Consider the following 23,037-nt stretch of genomic DNA (forward strand, 5'->3'; position numbering starts at 1 on the left):
GTTTGAGGGGGAGTGTGAAGATATACCTTGATGTACATTATTTGAACAGTCCTTGTTGTATAGTATCGTATTCTTATTATTTTATTTGTTCTTTTTATCTTTCAGCCCTGTAAGGGCATTCTTGTAACTGTACATATCTTTTATCTCCTTAATATATAAGAGGCTCTTTGGGGTGGGGGTCAACTATTCTTGACACCCTTAATTCTGTTTTCTTCAAAAACGGTAAAAAACAGGTTCTAAGTCCTTCCCATTAATCATACGAACCTGTTATAGGTTATTTTCTTGGTACATGACCAAGAACAAAAAAAGGGAAGGCTGAAGACGACTCTCAAACCTGTCCAATCTGTGTTTCAAGTTCTTTGGGAGAAAAACAACAAAAAAAGGAAAGTAGTACTTGATCTGTTCTGTTCTTTCTGGCTAACAGACCTGCTCTGATACCATATTATGCTGCAAAGAATAGTAAAGAAGAGAGAAGAGAAGGAGAAGAAAAGGGGAGAAAAAAGATGAGAGGCCAAAAAGTTGTGCTGGCCATGCCAGCATTAGATTATATACCAGGGCACCAAAAATAAAAAAAGGAGAAATGTGTATATGTAATTAATTTGCAATGATTAATTGCTTTTCTATTTCCAAGTAATTGCTTTTCTATTTCACAGAAGATGTTAGCAAGTTTGCAGTGATTAATTTGCAATTTCTATATGTGTATTGCATATAAATACCAACTAGTATTTGGTTTTTTGGAATTGCATGTGTATATGGTAATTTATAAATAAAACTCAAAATCCGCTTTGTTCAGATGAAAGTCTCAAACATTAATAGATACAAAGGTTGAAAAGTTCTTCAATGGTTTGGTCGAATTGTAAATTTGGAAAATCATATACTTTATAAAGTAATTTATTCATAGCTTTATTGCTGTCAAGGTACAAATCAGTTTATTGTGCTACTTGCTAGGGATGCATTAAGATATAATTTTCAGTTCCCCATTTTATTCTCTAACAGAAATGTCATTCAGCATTTGGACAGTTGTTCTCTTTAATGTAGAGATATCACTGGAAACTAATTTGACTCTATCTTGTTTCTCTTTCCTTCTTGAGTGAATTATGGATGGTTTAGTTAATTAACTAGAATCTTAAATCAAAATATTTCAGTACTTTTTATGCTTGGAACTATTTTATGTGATAATAACTAATATTTGTTTGTCCTATAGGAATCAGGGGCAAACTTTTTTTCACCATTGCCTGTGTCTTCAACAAATGAGATTGTTACTGTATGGGACCCTGAAGTGGGAAGAATAAATCCTTCAGAGCATAAGCAAATTAAACTAGCTAGGAGTCTGACACGCGGTATCATCGACAGAGATCTTAAACCAAGCTCTAATGAGAGGAAGTAAGCTCAAAGCCTATCACTCTGTTGTCATTAACATCGGATGATCTTCATATTTATTAAAATTGAAAGAACATTCTTTTACTTTTCTTTTCTTTTCTTTTTCATTTTTGTTTTTTCTTGATTTTTTTTCTGTTTTTCTTGGGAGGAGTGGGGAAAAGGCTATGTTTCCTTACCTTCATTTTGTGATGGTTAATTATTTTTCTTTGGAGTTCATCAATGGTTCTGGGTAAATGCTAGTTTAACTTTTTCCAATGTGAGTAAAATGTTTTTCCTTCGCTATATATTGGCTTCAGATAATTCTTGTATAGATTCCATCATAAGATAAGCTCAACAAATTGTAGCAAAACAAATTAATGACTTTCATTTTATATGACTCATTCTAGGGAGTGGATTTTACATTGTTTCACAACAAGTCTGGTACAACTGATAACCTTTAGACATCTTTCTTTCTTTATTCTTGAACTTTTTGACACTTAAAAATTTGTCTTCCTTCAGCTACTTCTCATCTCTTGAGCTGAAGTGCTGTATTTGTTCTGTTCATAAAATATATTCCTTTTTCAGAAGCCATGTAACCAAGCCTAGTTCTTTGTTGAAAGGTCAATACAGAGAATCCTGAAGTATCCCCCAACAAGGACCTTGAGTGGAGACGAGAGGCAACTACTCTGGAAATTCCGTTTCTCTTTGATGTCAGAAAAGAGGGCCCTTACTAAGTTTCTTCGATGTGTGGAGTGGAGTGATCTTCAGGTAAAGATGTGAATCTTTTCTCTCATTTTCTTTTTGATAAGTAACAATAAAAATTTATTAAAAAGAAAAACTGGATACAATCCTAAAGGCAAGTGTTATGACAACACCCCCCAAGCCCAACGGCATCTCCTGCAAGATGTGAATCTTTTCTCATTTACATCAATTTAATGTTTGGGTTGTTTGGGCACTACTGTGGGCAAAGCCAGCAATAATCGTCCACCCTCTCAATAGTGATATGAATCCGTGGGTGCTCTAAAAATTTCTTTTTTTAAAGCCTAATGTGCCACATCAACATGAACCAGGTTTATAACATCCTCAACCTGTTGGTTTTTACCTTCAAAAATTTTTGCATTCAGTTCACTCTAAATACTCCACAACACTTGCAGTACATTGCCAAAGAATCTTCTTCCATTTTTATAGACTTGAAGTACATTTAGGAGAAGAACTCTACCACTGACCTTGATAAATTGCCATTCTTGCAAAGAGATTGAATAATTGAGTCTGTTGGGTCGAGGGATTAAGCGTTGGTGGGCTTATTTGACATTCTATGTTTTAGTTTTTTATTCTGTTATGGGCCTTCAGTTATTGGGCCTAAACTGGTTTTATTCTTTGTACTGTCTAGGTGTCCCATCACTAATCAAGGGCATTCTAGTCTTTTTATTGTAATATCTTAATGTCAATATATATATATATATATATATATATTAGTTTCTAGGGCCGGCTGAGAAATCATTGCTGCCAATACACTGTTCTCTTCTCTCCTCTTCTCTCTTCCCTTCTCTTTTTGCTCTTCTACTTCACCATTTCAGCAAACATGGTATCAGAGCATCAATTGGCCTGACTGTTTACATCTAATTTTTCCTTTTCTTCTCTCTTCTATTCCTTTTTTCTCCTTTTCTTGGCTACTGTAAAGAAGCCCTAGGTCTGATCGTTGACTATAGAAAGGTCTGTGTCTAGGGTTTCTCTTTGGATGTAGGGATCAAAGAGAGTTCTCCCAGCCTGTGTATGCCCTGCTAGTTGTTCTACAGAAGCCAGTAGCCATTCAGCTACTAGAGAGATCTGCATGGAACAGATCTAAGGAGGACTGAGTGGACAGTCCTAGTTTCTGAGAGTAAGGACAGATCACAGATATTGTTTATAGCCCAGGTTTGACCACAGGAAGTGTTGGATTTGATTACAGAAGTTGCTTTCAGCCCAAACTTGATTACAGGGAGTGTTCTCAGCCCAGTTGCAGAAGTTTTTTCTGTTACAGATTTGATTGCAGGGGTTCTTTTCAGTTCAGATGTAAGGTTTTCCAGTTTGTAAAGCTTCATCTAACATCCGGTGGGTGTGGGAAGGAGTCTGGAGTTACAACCAATCAATCTCAGCAGGGTATTGGCTGTTTTCAGTTCAGTAACAGTTTCTGCAGGTCTTAAACCTTGTCTTTTTCTTTGACACTACAGTTGTAGGTTGCTGTTAGGAGCAGAACATGTCCACAATATTAGGGGAAGTGTCCTTTAAGGACAATAGAACTGGTGGGAGATCCTCAAACCTGGAAAATCCAAATCTGCATAGTCTGCAAATCACCAGTGTGTTGAATGAATACAATTTCAGAGAATGGTTTGTTTCAGCCAAAATTTTCATTACTTCCCGGGAGCTTATGGGTTATATAGATGGAAAGAATAAGGAACCTAAAGAGGATGATGCTGAATAGGGATGCAAATGGATCGGATCAGATTTGAATCAAGGTGTATCCGATTCCAATCCAACACTGTTAATTGCATATCTGATCCGAACGGATCTGACAGACATGGATCTGAATTCGAATCCGATCGGGAAGTTGGATATTCGTATCTGATTCAATCCAATTTGTTTTCTTTAAAAATTAATAAATTATTAAAAGGAAAATAAAATATACCAATTTAAATAAAGAAAAACAAAAAATACAAGCATTTTTTTAATTATTTTCATCATATATATACATATTTTTTATAAAAAATAAATAATATAACAAATTTACAAAAATGCAATGTAAATAATATATTTATAAATAAATAAATAATATATATGTATTATATATTTATATAAATGAATATATAGCATATATATCGAATTGGAACTTCTCGGATCGAATAGGGGGGGTGATTCAAATTCGACCAAATAGGGTCGGATCGGATCATGATCCGATCCATTTGCACCCCTAATGTTGAATATTCAACCTGGTGCAAGGAGAGTGCTATTGTTATGCCCTGGCTGCTTACTTCAACGGCTCCAAGGGTAGCAAGGACAGTTCAACACTTCCCTACAACCTTTAAGATTTGGGAGATGTCTAAAACCTACGGACAATGAAAGAACAATGCAAGAATTTATAGACTAACACAAGATATTGTTGCATTGAGGCTGGGGGATATGTTTCTTGCAACTTATTTTGTAACCTTGGAAGCATTATGTGAATAACTGGACCACCATCTTGTACTTGTCTGGGAGAATGCTCTAAGAGAAAAGGAAATGCATGATAAACAAATAAAAGAAAGCAGAGCTTTTAAGTTCTTGTTTGGCCTAGACCCAATATATGTAAGTGTAAGATCTCAAATTTTGGGAAGAGATGAGCTTCCAAATTTATAGCATGTTTACTATCTTGTAAAGAACGAAGAAGTTAGAAGAAAAAAGAGATGCAAGTAAACACCCAAGTGCATCATATTGAGCATTCAGCCTTGATTTCTTCAAGCCAAAACAAGGGCAAGGGTTTAGACAAGAGGCACCTTAACTGCTCTCATTGTGGAGGAGACAAACATTTGAAAGAGACTTTCTGGATTTTTTACCCTCACCTGAAACCAACTGCATTAAGAAAGGACAAGAAGCATTAGAAGAGCCAAACAACAAGTGGAAATATTGTCATAAGTAACAGTGCTGAAAGCCAAAAGAATACACCCACAGTTACTCCTCTAACGGGACAAACAACTAGTTCCAACACATCAGGGTCTTTTTGGATTTCACAGCTGATGAGGTAGAAACCCTTAGCTGAGCCATGGCTCGACTGATGAACAATCCATTTGCATCAACCTCTCTTGCCAAATCAGGTACTGTCTCTACTCACAATGTGATTGCTCCTATATCTAACTCTTGGATTATTGATTCCAGTGCTACCAACCATATAACACACGCCTTATTTATTTTCTTCGTACGGTTTGATGTATAGCCAAGATAAGATGAGAGTAGCTAATGGTTCCTTCTCCATCATCTCTGGAAAGGGGGAGGTTAACCTAGGCAATGATCTCTCTCTTAAATCTGTTATGCATGTTCCCAATCTTGCTTCAAACCTATTATCTCTTTTTAAGCTTACAAAAAACTTAAATTGTAGCATAACATTCTTTCCTACTCATTGTATTTTTAATGACAGATTGATAGAGAAAAATTGGGAGTGGTCATGAGTTGGAGGTCTCTATCATTTTGATGCAGACATTAGTTCAGCCTTACAGACATCTACTTTTAGTGGTTGGGATAATGAGGAGTTAGTAACTAGGTTATATTTGTGGCGTGCTAGGCTAGACCATTTGTCTTTTTCTTTGATGCAAGGATTGTTTCTTGAGTTGTTTAAGTATGCTTCGAGTTAGAGTTTGGTTTGTGAAGTGTTTCAGTTGTCAAAACAATGTAAAACTCTTTATCCAATTTCTAGTAATGAAATTCAAGCTCCTTTTGATTTAGTCCATTATGATGTGTGGGGCCCTTCACCCCTTGTGCCTATTGATGGCTTTCGTTATTTTATCAGCTTTATTGATCATAGTAGAAATCTGCTGAATTAAAAAAATATGAATGAAAGTAGTTTCTTGAAGAGAGAAGGAAGAGAGAAGGAGAAGAAGATAAGAAGAGAAGTTGAAAGAAAAGAGAGCAATAATCTGGCCACCCCCTTCACTTATTATTTACACTAAAATAATAGAATAGTACAAAGACAACTATTCCCTTATAGGGTAGCAAAACATAAAACAACATATATAACACTCATAAAACATAATAAAATTTGGACTCACATAACTACTGTGGCCCCCACCTTGTTCCAGGAGATCAAGTTTCCACCTACAAAGGTACACACTCCTGATGTAGACCTCCTGTCATTTAAGCATCCTGCCCAGTCTGCGTCCATATAGGATTCTAGCCTCAGATTCTCATGATTTGAGAAAAGAATGCCTCTGCCAGGGTGCTTTTTCAGATATGCAAGTATTCTCTCAATAGTTTACCAGTGCTGAACCCGAGGTGCATGCATGTATTGACTCACAACACTGACAGCATAAGAAATATCTGGTAGTGTCATACACAAATACAACAGTTAGCCCACCATTTTTTGATATCTCCCTACATCCTTTACCAGTTCACCATCCACACCATTAATTCTATGATTTGGATTAATAGGAGTGTCTGCTGGTTTGGTCCCCAGCTTCCCAATCTCTCGCAGTAGGTCAAGTACATACTTTCTCTGTGAAATGAAGATCCCATGCTTGAGTCTTGTAACTTCAATCCCTAAGTATTTGAGCTCACCAAGATCTTTGATCTCAAATTCTTTCTGTAATGATTTTTTGAGATCATCAATCTCCTCCAGATAATTTCTTGTCACCACTATATCATCCACATACACAATTAGAATTGACACCAAAGCATCTCTCCTCTTCACTAAGAGGGTGTGATCAGACTATGTCTGTGTGTATCCAAAATGGATGAGTGCCCCTCTAAACCTGTCAAATCAAACCCTAGGTGACTGTTTCAGTCCATACAGAGATTTTCTGAGTCTGCACACCTTTCCTTTACCAACATTTTCATAAAAGCCTGCTGGAATGTCCATATATACCTCCTTCTGTAAGTCACCATTGAGGAAAGCATTTTTGACATCAAGCTGGAACAAGGGCCATGAATAGGTGGCTGCTAGAGATAAAAGAATACGAACTGAACTCATCTTAGCTACTGGTGCAAAGGTTTCCAGATAATCAACACCATAGGTCTGAGTATACCCTTTTACTACCAACCTTGCCTTGTACCTCTCTATCTTGCCATCGGCCTTATACTTCACTGTGAATACCCATCGACATCCGACTGTCTCCTTGTTTGGGGGGAGATCAACTATTTCCCAAGTTTGGTTTTTGACCAAAGCATCCATCTCATCTTGCATGGCTGTTTTCCACTCAGGTTTGGAGAGAGCCTCAGTAACATTCCTGGGTATAGACACAGAGTCCAGGGAAGAAAGAAAAGCACGATAGGAGGGTGATAAGGCACTGTAGGAAAGATGGTGTGAAATGCAGTGGGCTGTACACTTTCTCTTCCCCTTACGAAGTGTAATGGGAAGATTAAGGTCAGTGGGATCAGTTGCAACAATGGTGTTAGGGACAGAAACATTATCATCAGAAAACATAACAGGCTCAGGAGGAATACCTAGAACTGTATCTGCCGAATCTGGAGTTTCAGAAGGGTTGGCAAAGAGTGGTGTGGGTCGAGGATGTGTGGAGTCAACCATCATTTACCGACGCTGATACTGCTGTGAGGCTGCCCATAGTGGCTCAGGTAATGAAACTGTGGGTATAGGTGCTGTCTGAACCTATGCTAGCTGAACTGATGGTGCAGGTGGTGGCTGAACTGATGGAGGTACTACAGAAACAGGAAGAGGAACAGATTGTGAGTTCTTCTCCCCAAAACTCTCCCCCTGAGGAGAACCACCCGAGAAGAAGAATGTGGATTCAAAAAAGGTAACATCCATAGTGACAAATTTGCTCCTCGACACTGGGTCATAACATCAATACTCCTTTTGGTTCTGAGCATACCCAAGTAAAACACATTTCTTGGCCTTAGGATCCAATTTCTTGCAATAAGGGCTGTTAGTGAAGGGGTATTTCGGTCTTTGTACCTGTTGAGAATGCTGATGTGTACTATTATGTTAGTTCGAGTGCCTCTTACTTAAATAAGGGCACTTATGTCTTTGCCAATTATATTAATAATATAATAACAGGTCTGGCCGAAACCAGGGTTGACTTTTTCCTAATTCGATCTAGACCTTTTCTCTTCTTCTTCCTCTTCTTCCTCTTTCTTCCTTCTTCTTTCCTCTCTTCCTTCTTGCTGTTTACTTTTCAGCTAACAAACAAAACAGACTTCTAGGGCAGGCCGAACTTAAACATGGTATCAGAGCCGCATTAAACAAATCAGACTTGCTAGAATTCTGTTTTCTGCGCATTGGAACTAGGGTTTCTCTTGGATTTCTTAGCCGTTGGTTGGAGACTGGGAAAAGGGCTGAAAAGGAGTGTTCGCCCTTTTCCCTTGGAGGTTTCTATGCCTCCAGTGGTGTCGTTGGTGATTGGTTGCTGTGGTTTCTAAGCCCTCCCCTAATTAATGTAGGGCTGGTGCGTGTGGCGCAGTGGTGTTTCATTCCTTCGTGTGGTTGGCCTTCAGGCGATGAGGTAAGGAGTTTTTTTTTTTATGCATAATTTCTGTTATGGAACACATGAGAGGTGTGGTACAGATCGTATGATGGGTTTTCAAATTGCTTTATGCTAGTTTGTGTGTGATTCGAAGGGAAGTAGTGTTTACTTAATCGCGAAACTTCCAGTAACTGTAGAGTAGGGTTTGTGGTGTTACAAGTGCAGCTTTCAGCCTTTATTATTGCTAAAATCAGTGTGCAGATTTCGGTGAAGTGTTTGTGTGCAGTGTGCAGTGCTCAGGATTCAATGATAAGGGAATTCGGCAATGGCAGATAACAGTGATAGTAAACCTAGTGTGATGATATCTATTGATTACCTGATTGTCCAAATGACCTCCATTAAACTGAATGGAGAGAATTATGTCCCTTGGGCCAAGTCTGTAGAGGTTTTTCCGAAGGTGAAGAAGAAGGTAAAGTACATAAGAGAGGAGAAACCCCCCGCTAATTCTCAGGAGTATGAAGACTGGGAACAAGAAGATGCACAGATCATCACATGGTTGTGGAACAGTATGGAACCCAAAATCAGTGTGAACTTCATGTTTCTTGATGACAGCCAAAGAGGTGTGGGATCATGCTAAAAAATTGTATTCTGGTCAAGATAATACAACTAGGGTATATCAACTGTATCAGGAATACTTCAATTTGCATCAGGGAAATCAGAGCCTTGAGGAGTACTATGCCAGTATGAGAAATATTCGTAATGAGTTAAATGTCTATCATCCTCTCACTTCTGATGTCAAGGTTCAACAGCAACAGAGAGGGCAGTTTGATGTGACTCGGTTTCCGGTGGGGCTGAAGTCTGAGTATGAACCAGTACGAGCCCAGATACTGGGAGGATCTTCCCTTCCATCTTTAGAGGAGGTGTTTGCTCGTCTTCGGAGGACTTCCATTGGGTCTATGGAAAACTCTAATATCTCAGATAATAAATCAGCACTTGTAGTGTCGAGAGGTCAAGGTGGCAGAAGTGGGGCTCGAGGAGCCCAACCTGGCCGTGGTGGCAGTAGTGGTCCAGTGTATGGCCGGAGTGGTAGTGGTGGATCTACACATATCCGTGGTGGTGGTCGTACTGGAGGTAGAGATTCAGGGGGAGCTCGGGTCCACAGAGGTGTACTCATTGTGGTTTGGATGGACATACTATTAACTACTGCTATGACTTACATGGTCCACCCTCGACATGGGCCAACCATGCCATGACTAGTGACACCAGTTCCAGCTTTTAGACAGGAGAACCAGTCAGCTGACCAGATGCCTTCTACCTCTTCAGTTGGTCCAGGCAAGGAGATGGTGAGTGTTCCTCGTGATGAGTATGAAAGGTCTGTTCAATCCACGTCGCAGCAGAGCACAACTACCTTTGCACCCTCAGGTATGGCTTGTTTGGCATCCACACCCAACCCCTGGATTATTGACTCTGGAGCCTCCGATCACATGATGGGAACTCCAGGTGTGTTTTTATCTCTCACTCATTGCTCAACATCACAATCTGTTACCCTTGCTAATGGCTCCACATCATCTATTCATGGTGTTGGTAATGTTGACCTAGACACTGTATCCCTATCCTCTGTTTTATATGTACCTAAGCTTCCATTTAATCTTATGTTTGTTAATAAGCTAACCAAGTCCCTTAATTGCTCCATTACATTTTACCCCTCTATGTGTGTTTTTCAGGATTTCAAGACAGGGATGAAGATTGGTGGAGGGTATGAAGCCGGTGGACTATATTATCTTGATGGTGGTGAAAGAATGTCAACGGCCCTTTAGTCATCTATTTCTCCTCTCCAGTGGCATTGTAGATTTGGTCATCATTCGCTGAAAGTGCTGAAGTCCTTGGTCCCTTCATTGAGTCAATTTTTTGTTCTAGATTGTGAGTCGTGTCAATTTGGGAAACACCATCGTGTTCTCTTTAGTTCTAGGGTTGATGACCGTGTGTCAAGTCCTTTTTCTTTAATTCATTCAGATGTTTGGGGTCCTTATAAAGTGATGTCATATAATGGATACAAATATTTTGTTATTTTTGTTGTTGACTTTTCAAGACTGACGTGGCTCTATTTAATGAAAGAAAGAAGTGAATTATTTGCCATCTTCCAGAAATTTTATGCTGAGATCTGCAATCAATTTGGCGTTCACATCAAAATTTTCCGTTCTGATAATGACCGTGAATACTTGTCTTCATCTTTTCAAGAATACTTGGACCAACATGGCATTATACACCAAACTTCATGTACCTACACCCCACAACAAAATGGGGTTGTTGAGAGAAAGAACCGACATCTTGTAGAAACGGCACGCTGACTCATGCACCACATGATTGTTCCCAAACCCTTTTGGAGTGATGCAATGCTCACCTCTTGTTTCTTAATTAATCGGATGCCCACGTCTATTCTTGATGGTCGTTCTCCTTTTAGTGTCTTGTTCCCTAACATTCTCCGTTTCCGCTTCCTCCTCGGGTATTTGGGTGTCTGCTTCGTCCATAATTTGAGTCTCGGGACTAACAAGTTAGATGCACGATCCCTTAAGTATATCTTCCTTGGCTATTCCCGGACTCAGAAATGGTACAAGTGTTACCATCCCAGTTCTTGTCATTCCTTGGTATGTGCTGATGTTACTTTCTTCGAGTTTACTCCGTTCTTTGTGGGGTCCGGTGATGCTGCTTCCTCCACATCACCTCCTCCTCTTCCCCTTCTTGTGGCTGATCCTCCTCCTCTGATTCCAGTTGTGCCTACGTCCTTGCCTCCGGTGCCACCGTCCGTTGATTGTCCACCTATCCGTCACGTGTATACACATCGCCCACGTGTATCGGCTGCGACTCCTCTGGCTTCATCACCGTCGACAGATCCAGCTCCAGATCCGACACCAGCCTCCGCCCTTGATCTTCCTATTGCCTTACGGAAAGGTAAACGCACCTGCACCCTTCACCCTATTTCCAATTTTGTTTCCCTTACTCACCTCTCTGCCTCCCATTGCCAGTTCATCTCTTTGTTATCCTCGGTGGTTGTTCCTAAGGATGTCTAGGAAGCCCTAACCTCTCCAGAGTGGTGCTGTGCTATGGAAGAAGAGCTCTCTACCCTCCATCATAATCACACTTGGGACCTCACTGCTTTTCCTCCTGGGAAGCAGGCTGTTGGTTGTAAGTGGGTGCATACCGTTAAGTACTTGCCAGATGGTCGTGTTGAGCGCCTGAAGGCGCGGCTGGTTGCAAAAGGGTGCTCCCAAACCTATGGCATTGACTACACAGAGACATTGTCCCCGGTTGATAAGATAGGGCCAGTTCGTGTTGTCATCTCCCTCGCAACTATGTATGATTGGCCTCTATATCAACTAGATATCAAAAATGCCTTTTTGCATGGTGATTTGCTTGAGGTCTACATGGAGCAACCACTAGGGTTTGTTGCTCAGGGAGAGGATGGTAAGGTATGCAGACTTAAGAAGGCTATATATGGACTTAAACAGTCCCCTCGAGCAAGGTTTGGTAGGTTCAGTGAGGTGGTTAAGAAGTTTGGTATGAAACAGTGCCAAGTTGATCACTCTATCTTCAGTCATGACTCTTCGGCAAGCAAAATACTATTGTGGTGTATGTAGATGATATCGTTGTGACTAGGAATGATAAAATGGGCATTGACAGATTGAAGGCATTTCTATAGGAACACTTTCAGACAAAGGACCTTGGCAAATTGAAATACTTTTTGGGCATAGAGGTAGCAAGATCTAAGCATGGCATTAATTTGTGTCAGAGGAAATATGTGCTTGATTTACTGGAAGAAACAGGTTTGTTGGGTACTAAACTGACTGAGACACCTATGGAAACAAATACGAGGTTGAGCAGTGATATAGGTGAAGTATTTGAAGACCCTGGTAGATATCGACGACTTGTAGGCAAACTAAACCACCTAACCATTACTCGGCCAGATATTTCATTTGCGGTTAGTGTGGTGAGTCAATTCATGCAGAAACCTTTGGTCCCACATTAGAATGCAATGCTAAGTATTGTGAGGTAATTGAAAGGAGCTCCTTGTCGTGGTTTGTTGTACAAAAGTGGTAGAAAACTGGAAGTAGAAGGATACACCGATGCTGATTGGGCAGGTTCTATGTCTGATAGACGGTCTACCACAGGCTATTGCACCTTTCTGGGAGGTAACCTGGTAACGTGGAAAAGTAAGAAGCAAACATTTGTGGCAAAAAGCAAAATATAGGGCCATGGCACATACTCCTTGTGAATTAGTGCGGCTAAGGAACATTCTATAGGAGATAGGATATGACATCAGTACTTCAATGAAGCTCTATTGTGACAATCAGGCAGTTCATATCTCTTCCAATCCGGTGTTTAATGAAAGAACCAAGCACATCGAAGTTGACTGTCATTTTGTGAGAGAGAAGGTGCCGAATGGAGTGATAGAGACTGCATATGTTAATACGGGAAACCAGTGGGCAGACTTGTTTACAAAAGGTTTGAGTTGGGGGAGAGTGGACTACATATGTAACAAGCTGGGATTATATGATATATACTCACCAGCTTGAGGGGGAATGTTAGTGAAGGGGTATTTCGGTCTTTGTACCTGTTGAGAATGCTGATGTGTACTATTATGTTAGTTCGAGTGCCTCTTACTTAAATAAGGGTACTTATGTCTTTTCCAATTATATTAATAATATAATAACAGGTCTGGCCGAAACCAGGGTTGACTTTTTCCTAATTCGAACCAAACCTTTTCTCTTCTTCCTTCTTCTTTCCTCTCTTCCTTGCTGTTTACTTTACTTTTCAGCTAACAAACAAAACAGACTTCTAGGGCAGGCCGAACTTAAACAAGGGCCAAGAATGTGAACAAAACAAACACAACAAAAAACCCTCAGAGGTATATGAAATATCTCTCCATCTGGAAAAAGGAGGCTAAATGACACCTTAAACCCCAAAGCCCGTGAAGGAACACGATTAATCACATGTACGGCTGTAAGAATTGCATCTCCCCAGAACTGCACAAGAACTGAAGCACACACCATAAGACTCCTTGCCACCTCCACAATGTGTCTGTTTTTCCTCTCAGCAACTCCATTTTGTTGCGGTGTGTTTCGAATGTTGCTACAGTAACCCGAACCAGGAAGAGAAGAAAGAAGAGAAGAAGAAGGAAAAGAAGGGTCTGTCAAAATCTGATGGTTATTCCATTCAGTCGACCCCCTTAATAGTCATTTAGATTCTAATGACATTTACAAAGACTAAACTACCCTTACTTAAGTGTGGGGCAGAGTGTCTCTAATAAAACTGCCACATAAGCAAATCACTTAACAAACATAAGATGACTAAACTACCCCTATTCGGCTTACTTTAACACTCCCCCTCAAGCTGGAGAATATATGTCATATAATCCCAGCTTGTTACATAGAAAAAGTGGTAGGCTCAACTTTGATAAAGGTCCTAGTAGTGTTGCTTCCCAACAGAAAGTCTTGATTTTTGGGAGTATAAAGTCTGCCCATAAAGTCTTTGCTGGAAATGAAACATAAGAGAAAGAAAAAGAAACAAGCACGCAAGTAAAAGAAGAGAAAGACAAAAAACTTAAAGGAAGGTGATTTGCAAATTCTTTCTTTTTTTTTTTTTTTCTTTCTTCTTCTTTTTTGAAGAAAAAGTATAATTGTATTAAGAATCAAAAAGTGATATGGGCAAAGACGTGATAAGTCTTTTTGGGGTTTTGTTTGGTTGTTAAGCGCAAATCTGTACATCCTCTGTTCAGTTTCTCATTGTACAGGGGTTTCTATGTTTTTTGATTAATGAAATACTTTACCTTACAGTTCAAAAAAAAAAAAAAGGATAAAAAAGTGTTATAAGAATGGTCCTTTGTAGAAAGAGTTTCTGTACATATGAACAAATCTGAAGGACCTAAATCCACTTCCAAAAAAGAAAAAGGGATGAAGTGTATTCTCCTTCAAAACAAGTAATAGTAGACACCCAGCTTCTTATCATATCTATAGCAAAATTGATTACTGCCCCCCTCTGGATTTTCTTTCTGCTTTCTGCTCAAATTCTTGAACTTATTTCTAACCAAATGGCCCACAGAGCTGCTTCCAGAACAACTGCCCAGCAACACTTTACTTTTTTTTTGTCACTCATATGCTTTACTTACGTGGGACAGCACTAATAGAGAGGCACAGTCTTGCAGAAAAATGCCAGATTCTGGCTGGAAAGGTGCAGAAGAGGAAAAGATGAGCTGTTGTCTCAAATTCTTTATTGCACAGAGGACAAATAAGATCAGGCAGATTCATACCCTTCCTGGCTAAGAGATCCTTCGTTAAAGATCTTTCCCATGCCATCAACCAAGCAAAACACCTGGCTTGGGTTGAGGATTAATTGGAGTAAAAGTGGGATTTCATGAATTAACTTGGTTGAAGGGGACTTGTAAACTTTTGTTGAGGTACTTGGGTGTGAGATTAGAGATTGCCTATCATATACCCAGGCTTGCCTTTGGGAGGGAACCCTAGATGTAATGGATTTTGGAAGCCAGTGGTGGAAAAGTTTGCTAGGAGATTTAGCCCTTTGGAAATGGAATTACATCTCCTTGGGTGGAAGAATTACTCTAATGAGAGCTATATTGGCAAATCTTCTCATTTATTTCCCTTCAACCTTTTGCATCCCAACTAGGATAGCAGAGCAATTGGAGAAGTACATGAGGGACTTTTTGTGGGAACCGGGAGAAGAAAAAAAGGACAAGGTAATATCAAGGTTATGGTTATGGAGATTTCCCTTTGAGAGCAAAAGGCTGTAGCACAAAGTAATAGTAGCATTCATGGGTTGGAAAGTAATGGCTGTGATTAGTGGTGGCAATTAGGCGGGTTGGTTTGGGTTGAGCTTCAACCCAACTCATTTAACCCGCCAACCCGTTAATGACCCAGTTATATAAAATTAAATGGGTTGGGTTCAACCCAAACCCGCATTAACCCAATCCAACCCGCCCAAACCCATTAATCTTATATTTGTGTACTTAAAACAAAAAACTAACTCCCTCTTAACAAATAAGTTGGTCATAGCTTGATGGCAAGAGTAATTGCACTTTACGCAAGTGGTGAAGGTTCAAATCACATTACATGCATGCTATTTTTACACAAGCAGCAAAGCCATTTAACTTTGTTTGGGTTTCGGATTTGACAAACCACTTAGGCTCAAAACGGTCAGACCAACTTGAACTATCTAATTGGATTGTCTTCGAGCTAATCACATCAAGAGTGGTTGAACCATTTAGAACCAGATCAGTCAGGTCGGACCAGATCCTGACTGGACCTATTCAGTTTGGTTGGACCAGACTCCAACCGGACCGGTTCAGTTTGGTCGGATCAGACCGGGCCGGTTTAGTCACTGGTGGATTGACTTATGTCGGCTCATGTCGGGTTTGTGCACAGGTTTGGGACCGAACCGACTGGCCCGAAATGGGTCAAGAGAAGTAAATCAGACCGGATTGGATTTGGGTCAGGTTTATGGATACGAACCAGACCGGATGGGCTGTGTGAATAATGGTTGGACCGGATGACCCAAAGCGGGCAAAGCAAGCGGTACCGAACCATCCCGTCTGGGGTCTATTTTGGATTTAGGTCAGATCGAGTTGATCTGATCCGGACTCGGGTCAAATTGATTTGGATTTATGTTGGGTGAAGTGTGTTAATTCAAGACAAAACTAATTTTAGTCAATAATTAATAGAAAATTAATGCATTAATTATAAATTATTTAATTCAAATGAAGAAAATAAAAAAAAGGCCAAGGAATTAATAGTTATGTCTATGATGGTTAACCTAATGGTTATCCACAACCTAACCCATTTAAATGGGCAGGTTAGGTGATGGTTTGATCACACAATCTGCCAAGTAAATGGGCGGGTTGGGTGGGTTAGATGCTGGGTGGGTTCAGCGGGTTGGGTGAAAAATTGCCACCCCTAGCTGTGATGTAAAAGTTGCTCTCCACTCTTCCTTAGCTTCTTCGTGGAAAGCAATTCATGATATTTACCCAATCTTTGTTAACTCCGTTAGGTATGACGCGGGAAGGGGTGACAAAATATGCTTATGGGAGGATTTGTGGTTGGGGGAATTTCCACTTAAAGACCCTTTTCCTGATCTTTTTGGTATTTCTCAGTTTAAAGGGGATCCCATATCTAGAATAGGAACACCTTCTCTAAACGGATTAAGTTGGAGCTTGGGGTTTAGAAGGGGGGTTAAGGGAATTTGTGTGTTCTTCTTTGATACACTTACTACTTTAAGGTAGGTCTTGCTAGATTCCTCTCTTGAGGACTCCAGAACTTGGACGATATCTCCAACCGGCCTCTTTACTTGCTTCTCTTTCTTTAAGTCCCTAGCCTCATTTGACCATCAAGGGGTAAATTTCCTAGTGAAAGAAATTTGGAGTAAGCCTATCCCACTTAAAATTCTATCTTTCTGCCTGGAAATTTTCCTTGGTAAGGTAAATACTTGTGATATGTTGCTGAAAAGAAGGCCTTCTACGTGCTTTTCTCCTGACATGTGCTTCTTATGTAGGGATAATGGTGAGACCTTATACCATTTACTAATCTCTCTTTGGGTGCAGGTGGGACTCCCCCTCAAGATGTGGTGGGTTTGTTCAATCCTAACTTCTTGAGGCAACCAAAGAAAAGGGGGAAAGTGCTTTGGAGGGCCACTAAAGCAGCAATTTATTGGGTGGTGTGGGAAGAGAGGAATAGTAGAATCTTCTTGGAGAAGAGTAGGACCTTGGAGGAAGTGATAGAAAGCATAAAATTAAAGATTGCCTTTTTGGGTGAAGACCTTAGACATCTTCAAAACCTTCTCAGTAACTGATTTCTCAAGGGCTTGAACTGAAATTGTGCAATCATTGAGAGTAAAAGGCGGGATTTGTATGGAGTGGAAACCCCCAGGAGGTAATAAAGTAAAATTAAATTTCGACAGGAGTTCCCTCGGAAACCCGGGTATGGGTTGTATGGCTGGAATAGGAGGTGTCATCAGAAACTTAGAGAGGATTGTGGAAATGTTTTCGGGGCCAATTGGTTTGGGAAACTCTTTGAAGGCTGAACTTTTCTCTTTTGCAAGGTCTCAAACTAGCTAAACAGCTAAGATTTAGAATGATTGAGGTGGAAGGAGACTCACAAGTGGTCATCTCATGGGCAAAATCTAACAGGCGTATCCTTGGATCTTTCAGCAAATTTTAAGAGATGTGGAAAAGATTGCAAGAGAATTAGAGGTTTAATTCAAGTGGATTAGGAGTGCAAATGGGTTAGCTGACTCCTTAGCAAAACAAGGGGTTATGAGGCAGCAATTGTTTTGGGCATCCATGTAACTTGGGTTTTGAAGGGATTGACACTATGGTCAATTAAGTTGTATTAATCACTCCTATTTTCTAATTTAATTTAATAGAATAAATTTACTTTTGCTGATCAAAAAACAAAAAAAGCAAAACACCTGACTTTTGAAGATGCTGCTGTGCTCCATACCGCTTGTGAGAAAAAGAATCATCCAAACCTCCTAACAGTTCTTTATAAAAAGACCTCACTGTGAAGAGGTCAGATTTTGTCCATCTCGAACTTCTAGAATCTTGGTTTTGTGGATTTACTTGCTGATTTTGTATCAGAGCTAGTATCTCTGTCACTTCATATATCTCCCAGTCGTTGAAGCTTCTTCTAAATGAGGGAGTCCAGGTTACTACTGCCCGTTGAACATGATAAGAGTCTGCTACTAGAATATAAGGATTTCATGCAACTCTGAACAGGTTCAGAAACAATTCCTTCAACACCCTGTTCATTGCACCAAGGATCCTTCCAGAACTTAATTCTGCTACCATTTCCTATTTGGTACTTTATACCTTTGATAAAATGAGGGAAAGCTTTGTTAGTTCCCTTCCACACACTACATCCATAGGCTTATTGAGTGCTCTCTGCATCCTCATTCACTGACACTGATTCCATACTTTTCAGGAATCAATCTTCTCCACCAACCATCTGGTTCAGCTACAAAACACCATAACCATCTCCCCAGGACTGCGACATTAAGTCTTTTCACTCTAATACCCAGTCCACCAGAAAAGATGGGTTTACAAATCTGTTTCCAGTTAACTAGGTAAACTTTTATTAATCCATCCACCCAGACAACAGGAAGTCATGCATGAGTTTTCTCAATTTGCTCCCACCAAAAGGAGAAATTGGGTAATTTTTTTGAGAGATTGGATAAATAGTTTCAAAATCTAGTGTATGTCATTTTCTTATAGTAGTAACTTGTGTGTGTCTATCTGTGTGTGTGTGTGTGTGTGTGTGTATTGCAAAAATGGGTTTTCCAACATTTTCTATCAGTGGTGAGTGATTCTTAGGCCCTGAAGTTATTCTAGACACCCTATTGAGTGATTTTGGGTTTTCTTTTTCCTTTTTCTCTCTCTATTTTGTCTTTAACTTTTCAAGAATTCATTGAAGCAATCAGTAGCTATAAGTTGTTCATTAAAAGGTGTTCATTCAACATTCTTTAAGGGCTGGTACTCATCTAGGTGAGTTTTTTCTTCTTTTTAATCAAAACCTGATTTCTTTTTTGATAGATTCAAAACCTGAAAATTTTCTATTATGGCCATTTTCACCTTTTTATGTCCAACCTTCTCTGATTGCTCCCATATTTAGAACCTTACCAAACTAGATCATTCTCTACAGTATCATTTGAACCTTACCCACAAAAATTCATAAAAAAATTCCTATCCCAAACCTAAAAAAGCCTTTACCCAATGTTGGTCCCAACTATTGGGGTCTTGGGAGGGATGGACTGGATACGGTCCTAACCTTTGGCATTTTTTGCACGAAGTGGATGCTCTCAGACTCGGACCTGTGTTCTCATGCTTGACAACCTGAGATTTTATTGTTACACCAAGTAATGGCCCTATGTCTAAACCTATTTTCCCTATTTCTAAGTTTTTCACCATCTTGGGATAACCCTACAATTCTTGCAGTTGTGCTCCAAGACTTTTCCTAATCTACCCAATCTCTTCCTAAAATCACCCCTAAACCCATCTTAACCCTCCTATAGTCATCCTTTGACCTTTCAAATCCTACATCAATCGGTATCGGAGCTGTTGATCCCAAGGTTCAAAATATCGATATGTATCGGGAGCTTCTCGACACGCCCTTACAGAGGGCGTATCAGGGTTTTGACCGGTTCAAGGGGTGGATGGACCTTAAACCGGCCCCTCTGAACTGGATTTGAAAAAAAAAAAAACTACCGATACGCCTCTACTAGCGTATCAGGCATATCGATATTTTGAACCTTGATTGATAAAATGATGGCTCTCTTACAAGAACTAAAATCAATCTATTCATCAAGATGGACAATTTTGATTATTGAAGGCTGTTGCCAGGTTGTGATATGATGGTTATCCTCAAGAACAGAGAGACCATAGCTTTTCAAGGTCCTATATAAGGGAAGGGAAGGTGACATGATCTGTTCATTTGACTGGTTCCTCAGATCCGCCAAGTGTAACGGCATTGTGGACTCTCTAGCAAGGGCAGGGATAACAGCAGTGAATTAACTTGAGAGGGGGGAGGGAGTGCACTTGGTCCAGGATAAGAAATTTTGGCTTTAGGACAACTTCATTGTTTAGGCATCTATATATATTTTGCCAGCCTTGGGCTGTTTTGTATCTGCTTTTGTTCCAATTTTCTGGAATGAAGAATCTAGTCTCCCTTTATAATAGAATTTCACATATAATGTTTCTGTTAAAAAAATAGAAAAAACAAAATCATTAGAGAAGCTAGATATTTGACATCTAAAGCGAACATCCCATTCAGGTGGTCCCTTAGATTGGCTGACATTGGACCTCTTGGCTAGAGATGGAATTGAGAGGGCTGATTGGATTTTGGTGACAATGGTTGTTAATGTAGGGTGGGTTGAGTGGGGTATTGCTTCCTTTCTTTTGGTTTTTTATGTTGTTTCATTTCTTCTCTTCTGGATATTTGATTTTAGCTTTGTCTTAGCACCTGTATTGTTCATTCTTTTGCTCCTTAATGGATATTTCCAGTTCTCCTTAGAAAGAAAAAGATAAATTGGAAAGTTTTTTTTTTTTTTTTTTTTTCATTTGGTTTGCAGGTTTGATCTTGTCATTGCTTAATAGATTATTTGTTTTTCATGCATGGAAATTGGCACTTCTATGTATTAACAGGAAGCAAAGCAGGCATTAGAACTAATGGGAAGGTGGGAAACCATTGATGTATGTGATGCACTGGAGCTTCTATCTCCTGTTTTTGAAAGTGAAGAGGTATGTATTGCAAAAAAAAAAAAAAAAAAAATCCCTGCTATTGGTTTTTGCAGTGAGAATGGGCCGAATAGGCGCTAGTGTTCTTTATTTCTTTTAAGTAGTGTTTAAAAGTTATGTTTCTTAGTTATGGGCCTTATGGGCCTTCTTTTATTTTCTTTAATTATCTCTTTAGTGCTGGCCACACCATTAAGGGCATCCAAGTAATTGTACTCAGACTTAGAATTATTAATAAAAGTGATGAAAGGGGGCTAGAGAGAGAGGTTCGGATTCTTCTTTTCTCTCTTCCCTTCTTTTCTTCTTCCACAACCTATTGCTGAAACTTCTTTTCTTCTTTCTCTTTCTCTCTTTTCTTCTTTTCTTGCATTATCTGAATTACTGTAGGTGTAATTGTCAACTATTTTATAACTGTGGAAACCCTTGCTTAGCTTCATCAACACTATTACCCTTATACTAAATGTGATGTCATTACATTGATGAAAAATTGTTGTGTATCCCTGTTTGTACTACTGTGAAATCCCTTTTTGATCAGAAACTGAAAATCATTAATTATATAAACAAGTCATGTACAACTTTTGCAATCATTCAAAAGCAGGCTAGAAATTCCAGTATATTTTACAACTGAACCCAAAAAACTAGTCCGTAGTTGCTCCTTGTTTGGTAAAAGCATCAGCACACCCATGACCCATTTGCCAACCTAGGAACCCACTGGCAGTAACCTCAAGGTTCCTAGTGAGCCATATGATTTTGTGAAACCCTTGCCTGGACTGCAACAACCCCTGGTCATTATGTTCCAGCCAGATTGTCACCGCTTTCGGGCCACCTTCTATCACTAACTTCTCTGTGTTAATATCTTTTGCCAGCCTTAAACTTTGTAATATAGCCAACGGCTCTGCTCTTAAAGAGTTTACCATTGCCTATTGCGAATGTAAAAATTGCTATAAAACCATTCCATTTTCATCTATAAACACACTCCATTCTAGAAGGACCTGGATTACCCATACCGTTGCGGCGTTGTCATTAAAGTTGATCTTTATAACTCCTCTACCCATATTCCCATACTACTGTCAGATCTTTAGTAAAAGGAACTTAGTTCCGTAGTAGACTTCTGTGAAGGTGATATCTTTGCAAACTAGATTTACTGAAGAAGCTACTGGATATTACTGGACCACATATTATAAAGAAACATATTTCCATTAGAGAAGGAGAAATTGCCTTTGAGTTTTTGACACTTTTTATTGGTATTTTGTGTGATCATTTACTATTGGTTGACAATTCTTTTGCTCTATGTTCTGATATAAATGTATCCCTGCTAGTTCTTGACACTCCTCATTTTATAACTAGGTTTATATCCTTCTAAGCAGGTTCGTGCATATGCAGTAAGTGTTCTTGAAAGAGCTGATGATGATGAGTTACAGTGCTACTTACTTCAGCTGGTGCAAGCTCTTCGATTTGAGCGTTCTGATAAATCACGTTTATCTCATTTCCTTGTGCAACGCTGTATGTGCACAGTTTCTCACCAAGAATCTACTTAAGTTTTAAATGCAAGCTTACAGAACTTTAGAGCATTACCTCTCTCTCTCTCTCTCTCTCTCTCTCTCTCTCTCTCTCTCTTAGAGCATACCTCTTGGTTGCATCTGAAGTTAATTTTTCATATTGGCAGCATTGCACAATATTGAGTTGGCGAGCTTTCTTCGTTGGTATGTAGCTGTGGAACTCCATGATCCTCAATATGCGAAGCGTTTTTACTGCACCTATGAGATCCTGGAGGAAAATATGATGAAGGTATGCCCTCTTGTTTTGTTCTGTATATGATACATAACAGATATTTCCAGTGCTCTACTTAGCGTAATGATACTGAAATAAAAGGAACCTGTAAGTACTTTAAGTAGTATGAACTATTTCTCATCAAAGGTTTACTGGTTTAAAACTGGAATTAATTATTTTAGGGGACTGTCCCCTCATTAAAACAGGTTGTAATGAAAAATGATATATTGGGATAGGTAGCTCTTTCTAGCCCATACCTTGTGGTGCTTGGTACACTTCACTTTCTATATCATCATTTCATTCTTTCATCATAACTAATAAAATTTCTGTTTATTACTGATCAAAAGGGGAAAAAAGAGAGGCTTATTGGCTTTGGTCTGGAAGAATACTGCTGTATCATTATTGTTTTAATGATAAATAATGAAAGAAAGCCAAACTTCAAGAAATTTTGACATGTTTGACAAGTAACTCTGTCTC

General features: G+C 39.4%; 1 protein-coding gene across 7 annotated transcripts in view; it reads left to right on the forward strand.

Moving 5' to 3' along the window:
* Nucleotides 1-23,037, forward strand: part of VPS34 (vacuolar protein sorting 34) — a 44,522-nt gene that overhangs the window by 14,681 nt on the left and 6,804 nt on the right. For all 7 annotated transcript variants that reach the window (XM_088970589.1, XM_088970586.1, XM_088970588.1 and 4 more), the window contains 5 exons: nt 1,205-1,383; nt 1,980-2,127; nt 20,701-20,796; nt 22,158-22,293; nt 22,457-22,578. In XM_088970589.1, coding sequence (XP_088826715.1) covers nt 1,205-1,383; nt 1,980-2,127; nt 20,701-20,796; nt 22,158-22,293; nt 22,457-22,578 — 681 coding nt within the window. The remainder of the gene's footprint in view (nt 1-1,204; nt 1,384-1,979; nt 2,128-20,700; nt 20,797-22,157; nt 22,294-22,456; nt 22,579-23,037) is intronic.

The sequence above is a fragment of the Nelumbo lutea genome, chromosome 2 (assembly GCF_056320005.1).
Source record: "Nelumbo lutea isolate HS-2025 chromosome 2, American lotus-T2T, whole genome shotgun sequence".
In the NCBI taxonomy this organism is placed as follows: Eukaryota; Viridiplantae; Streptophyta; class Magnoliopsida; order Proteales; family Nelumbonaceae; genus Nelumbo; species Nelumbo lutea.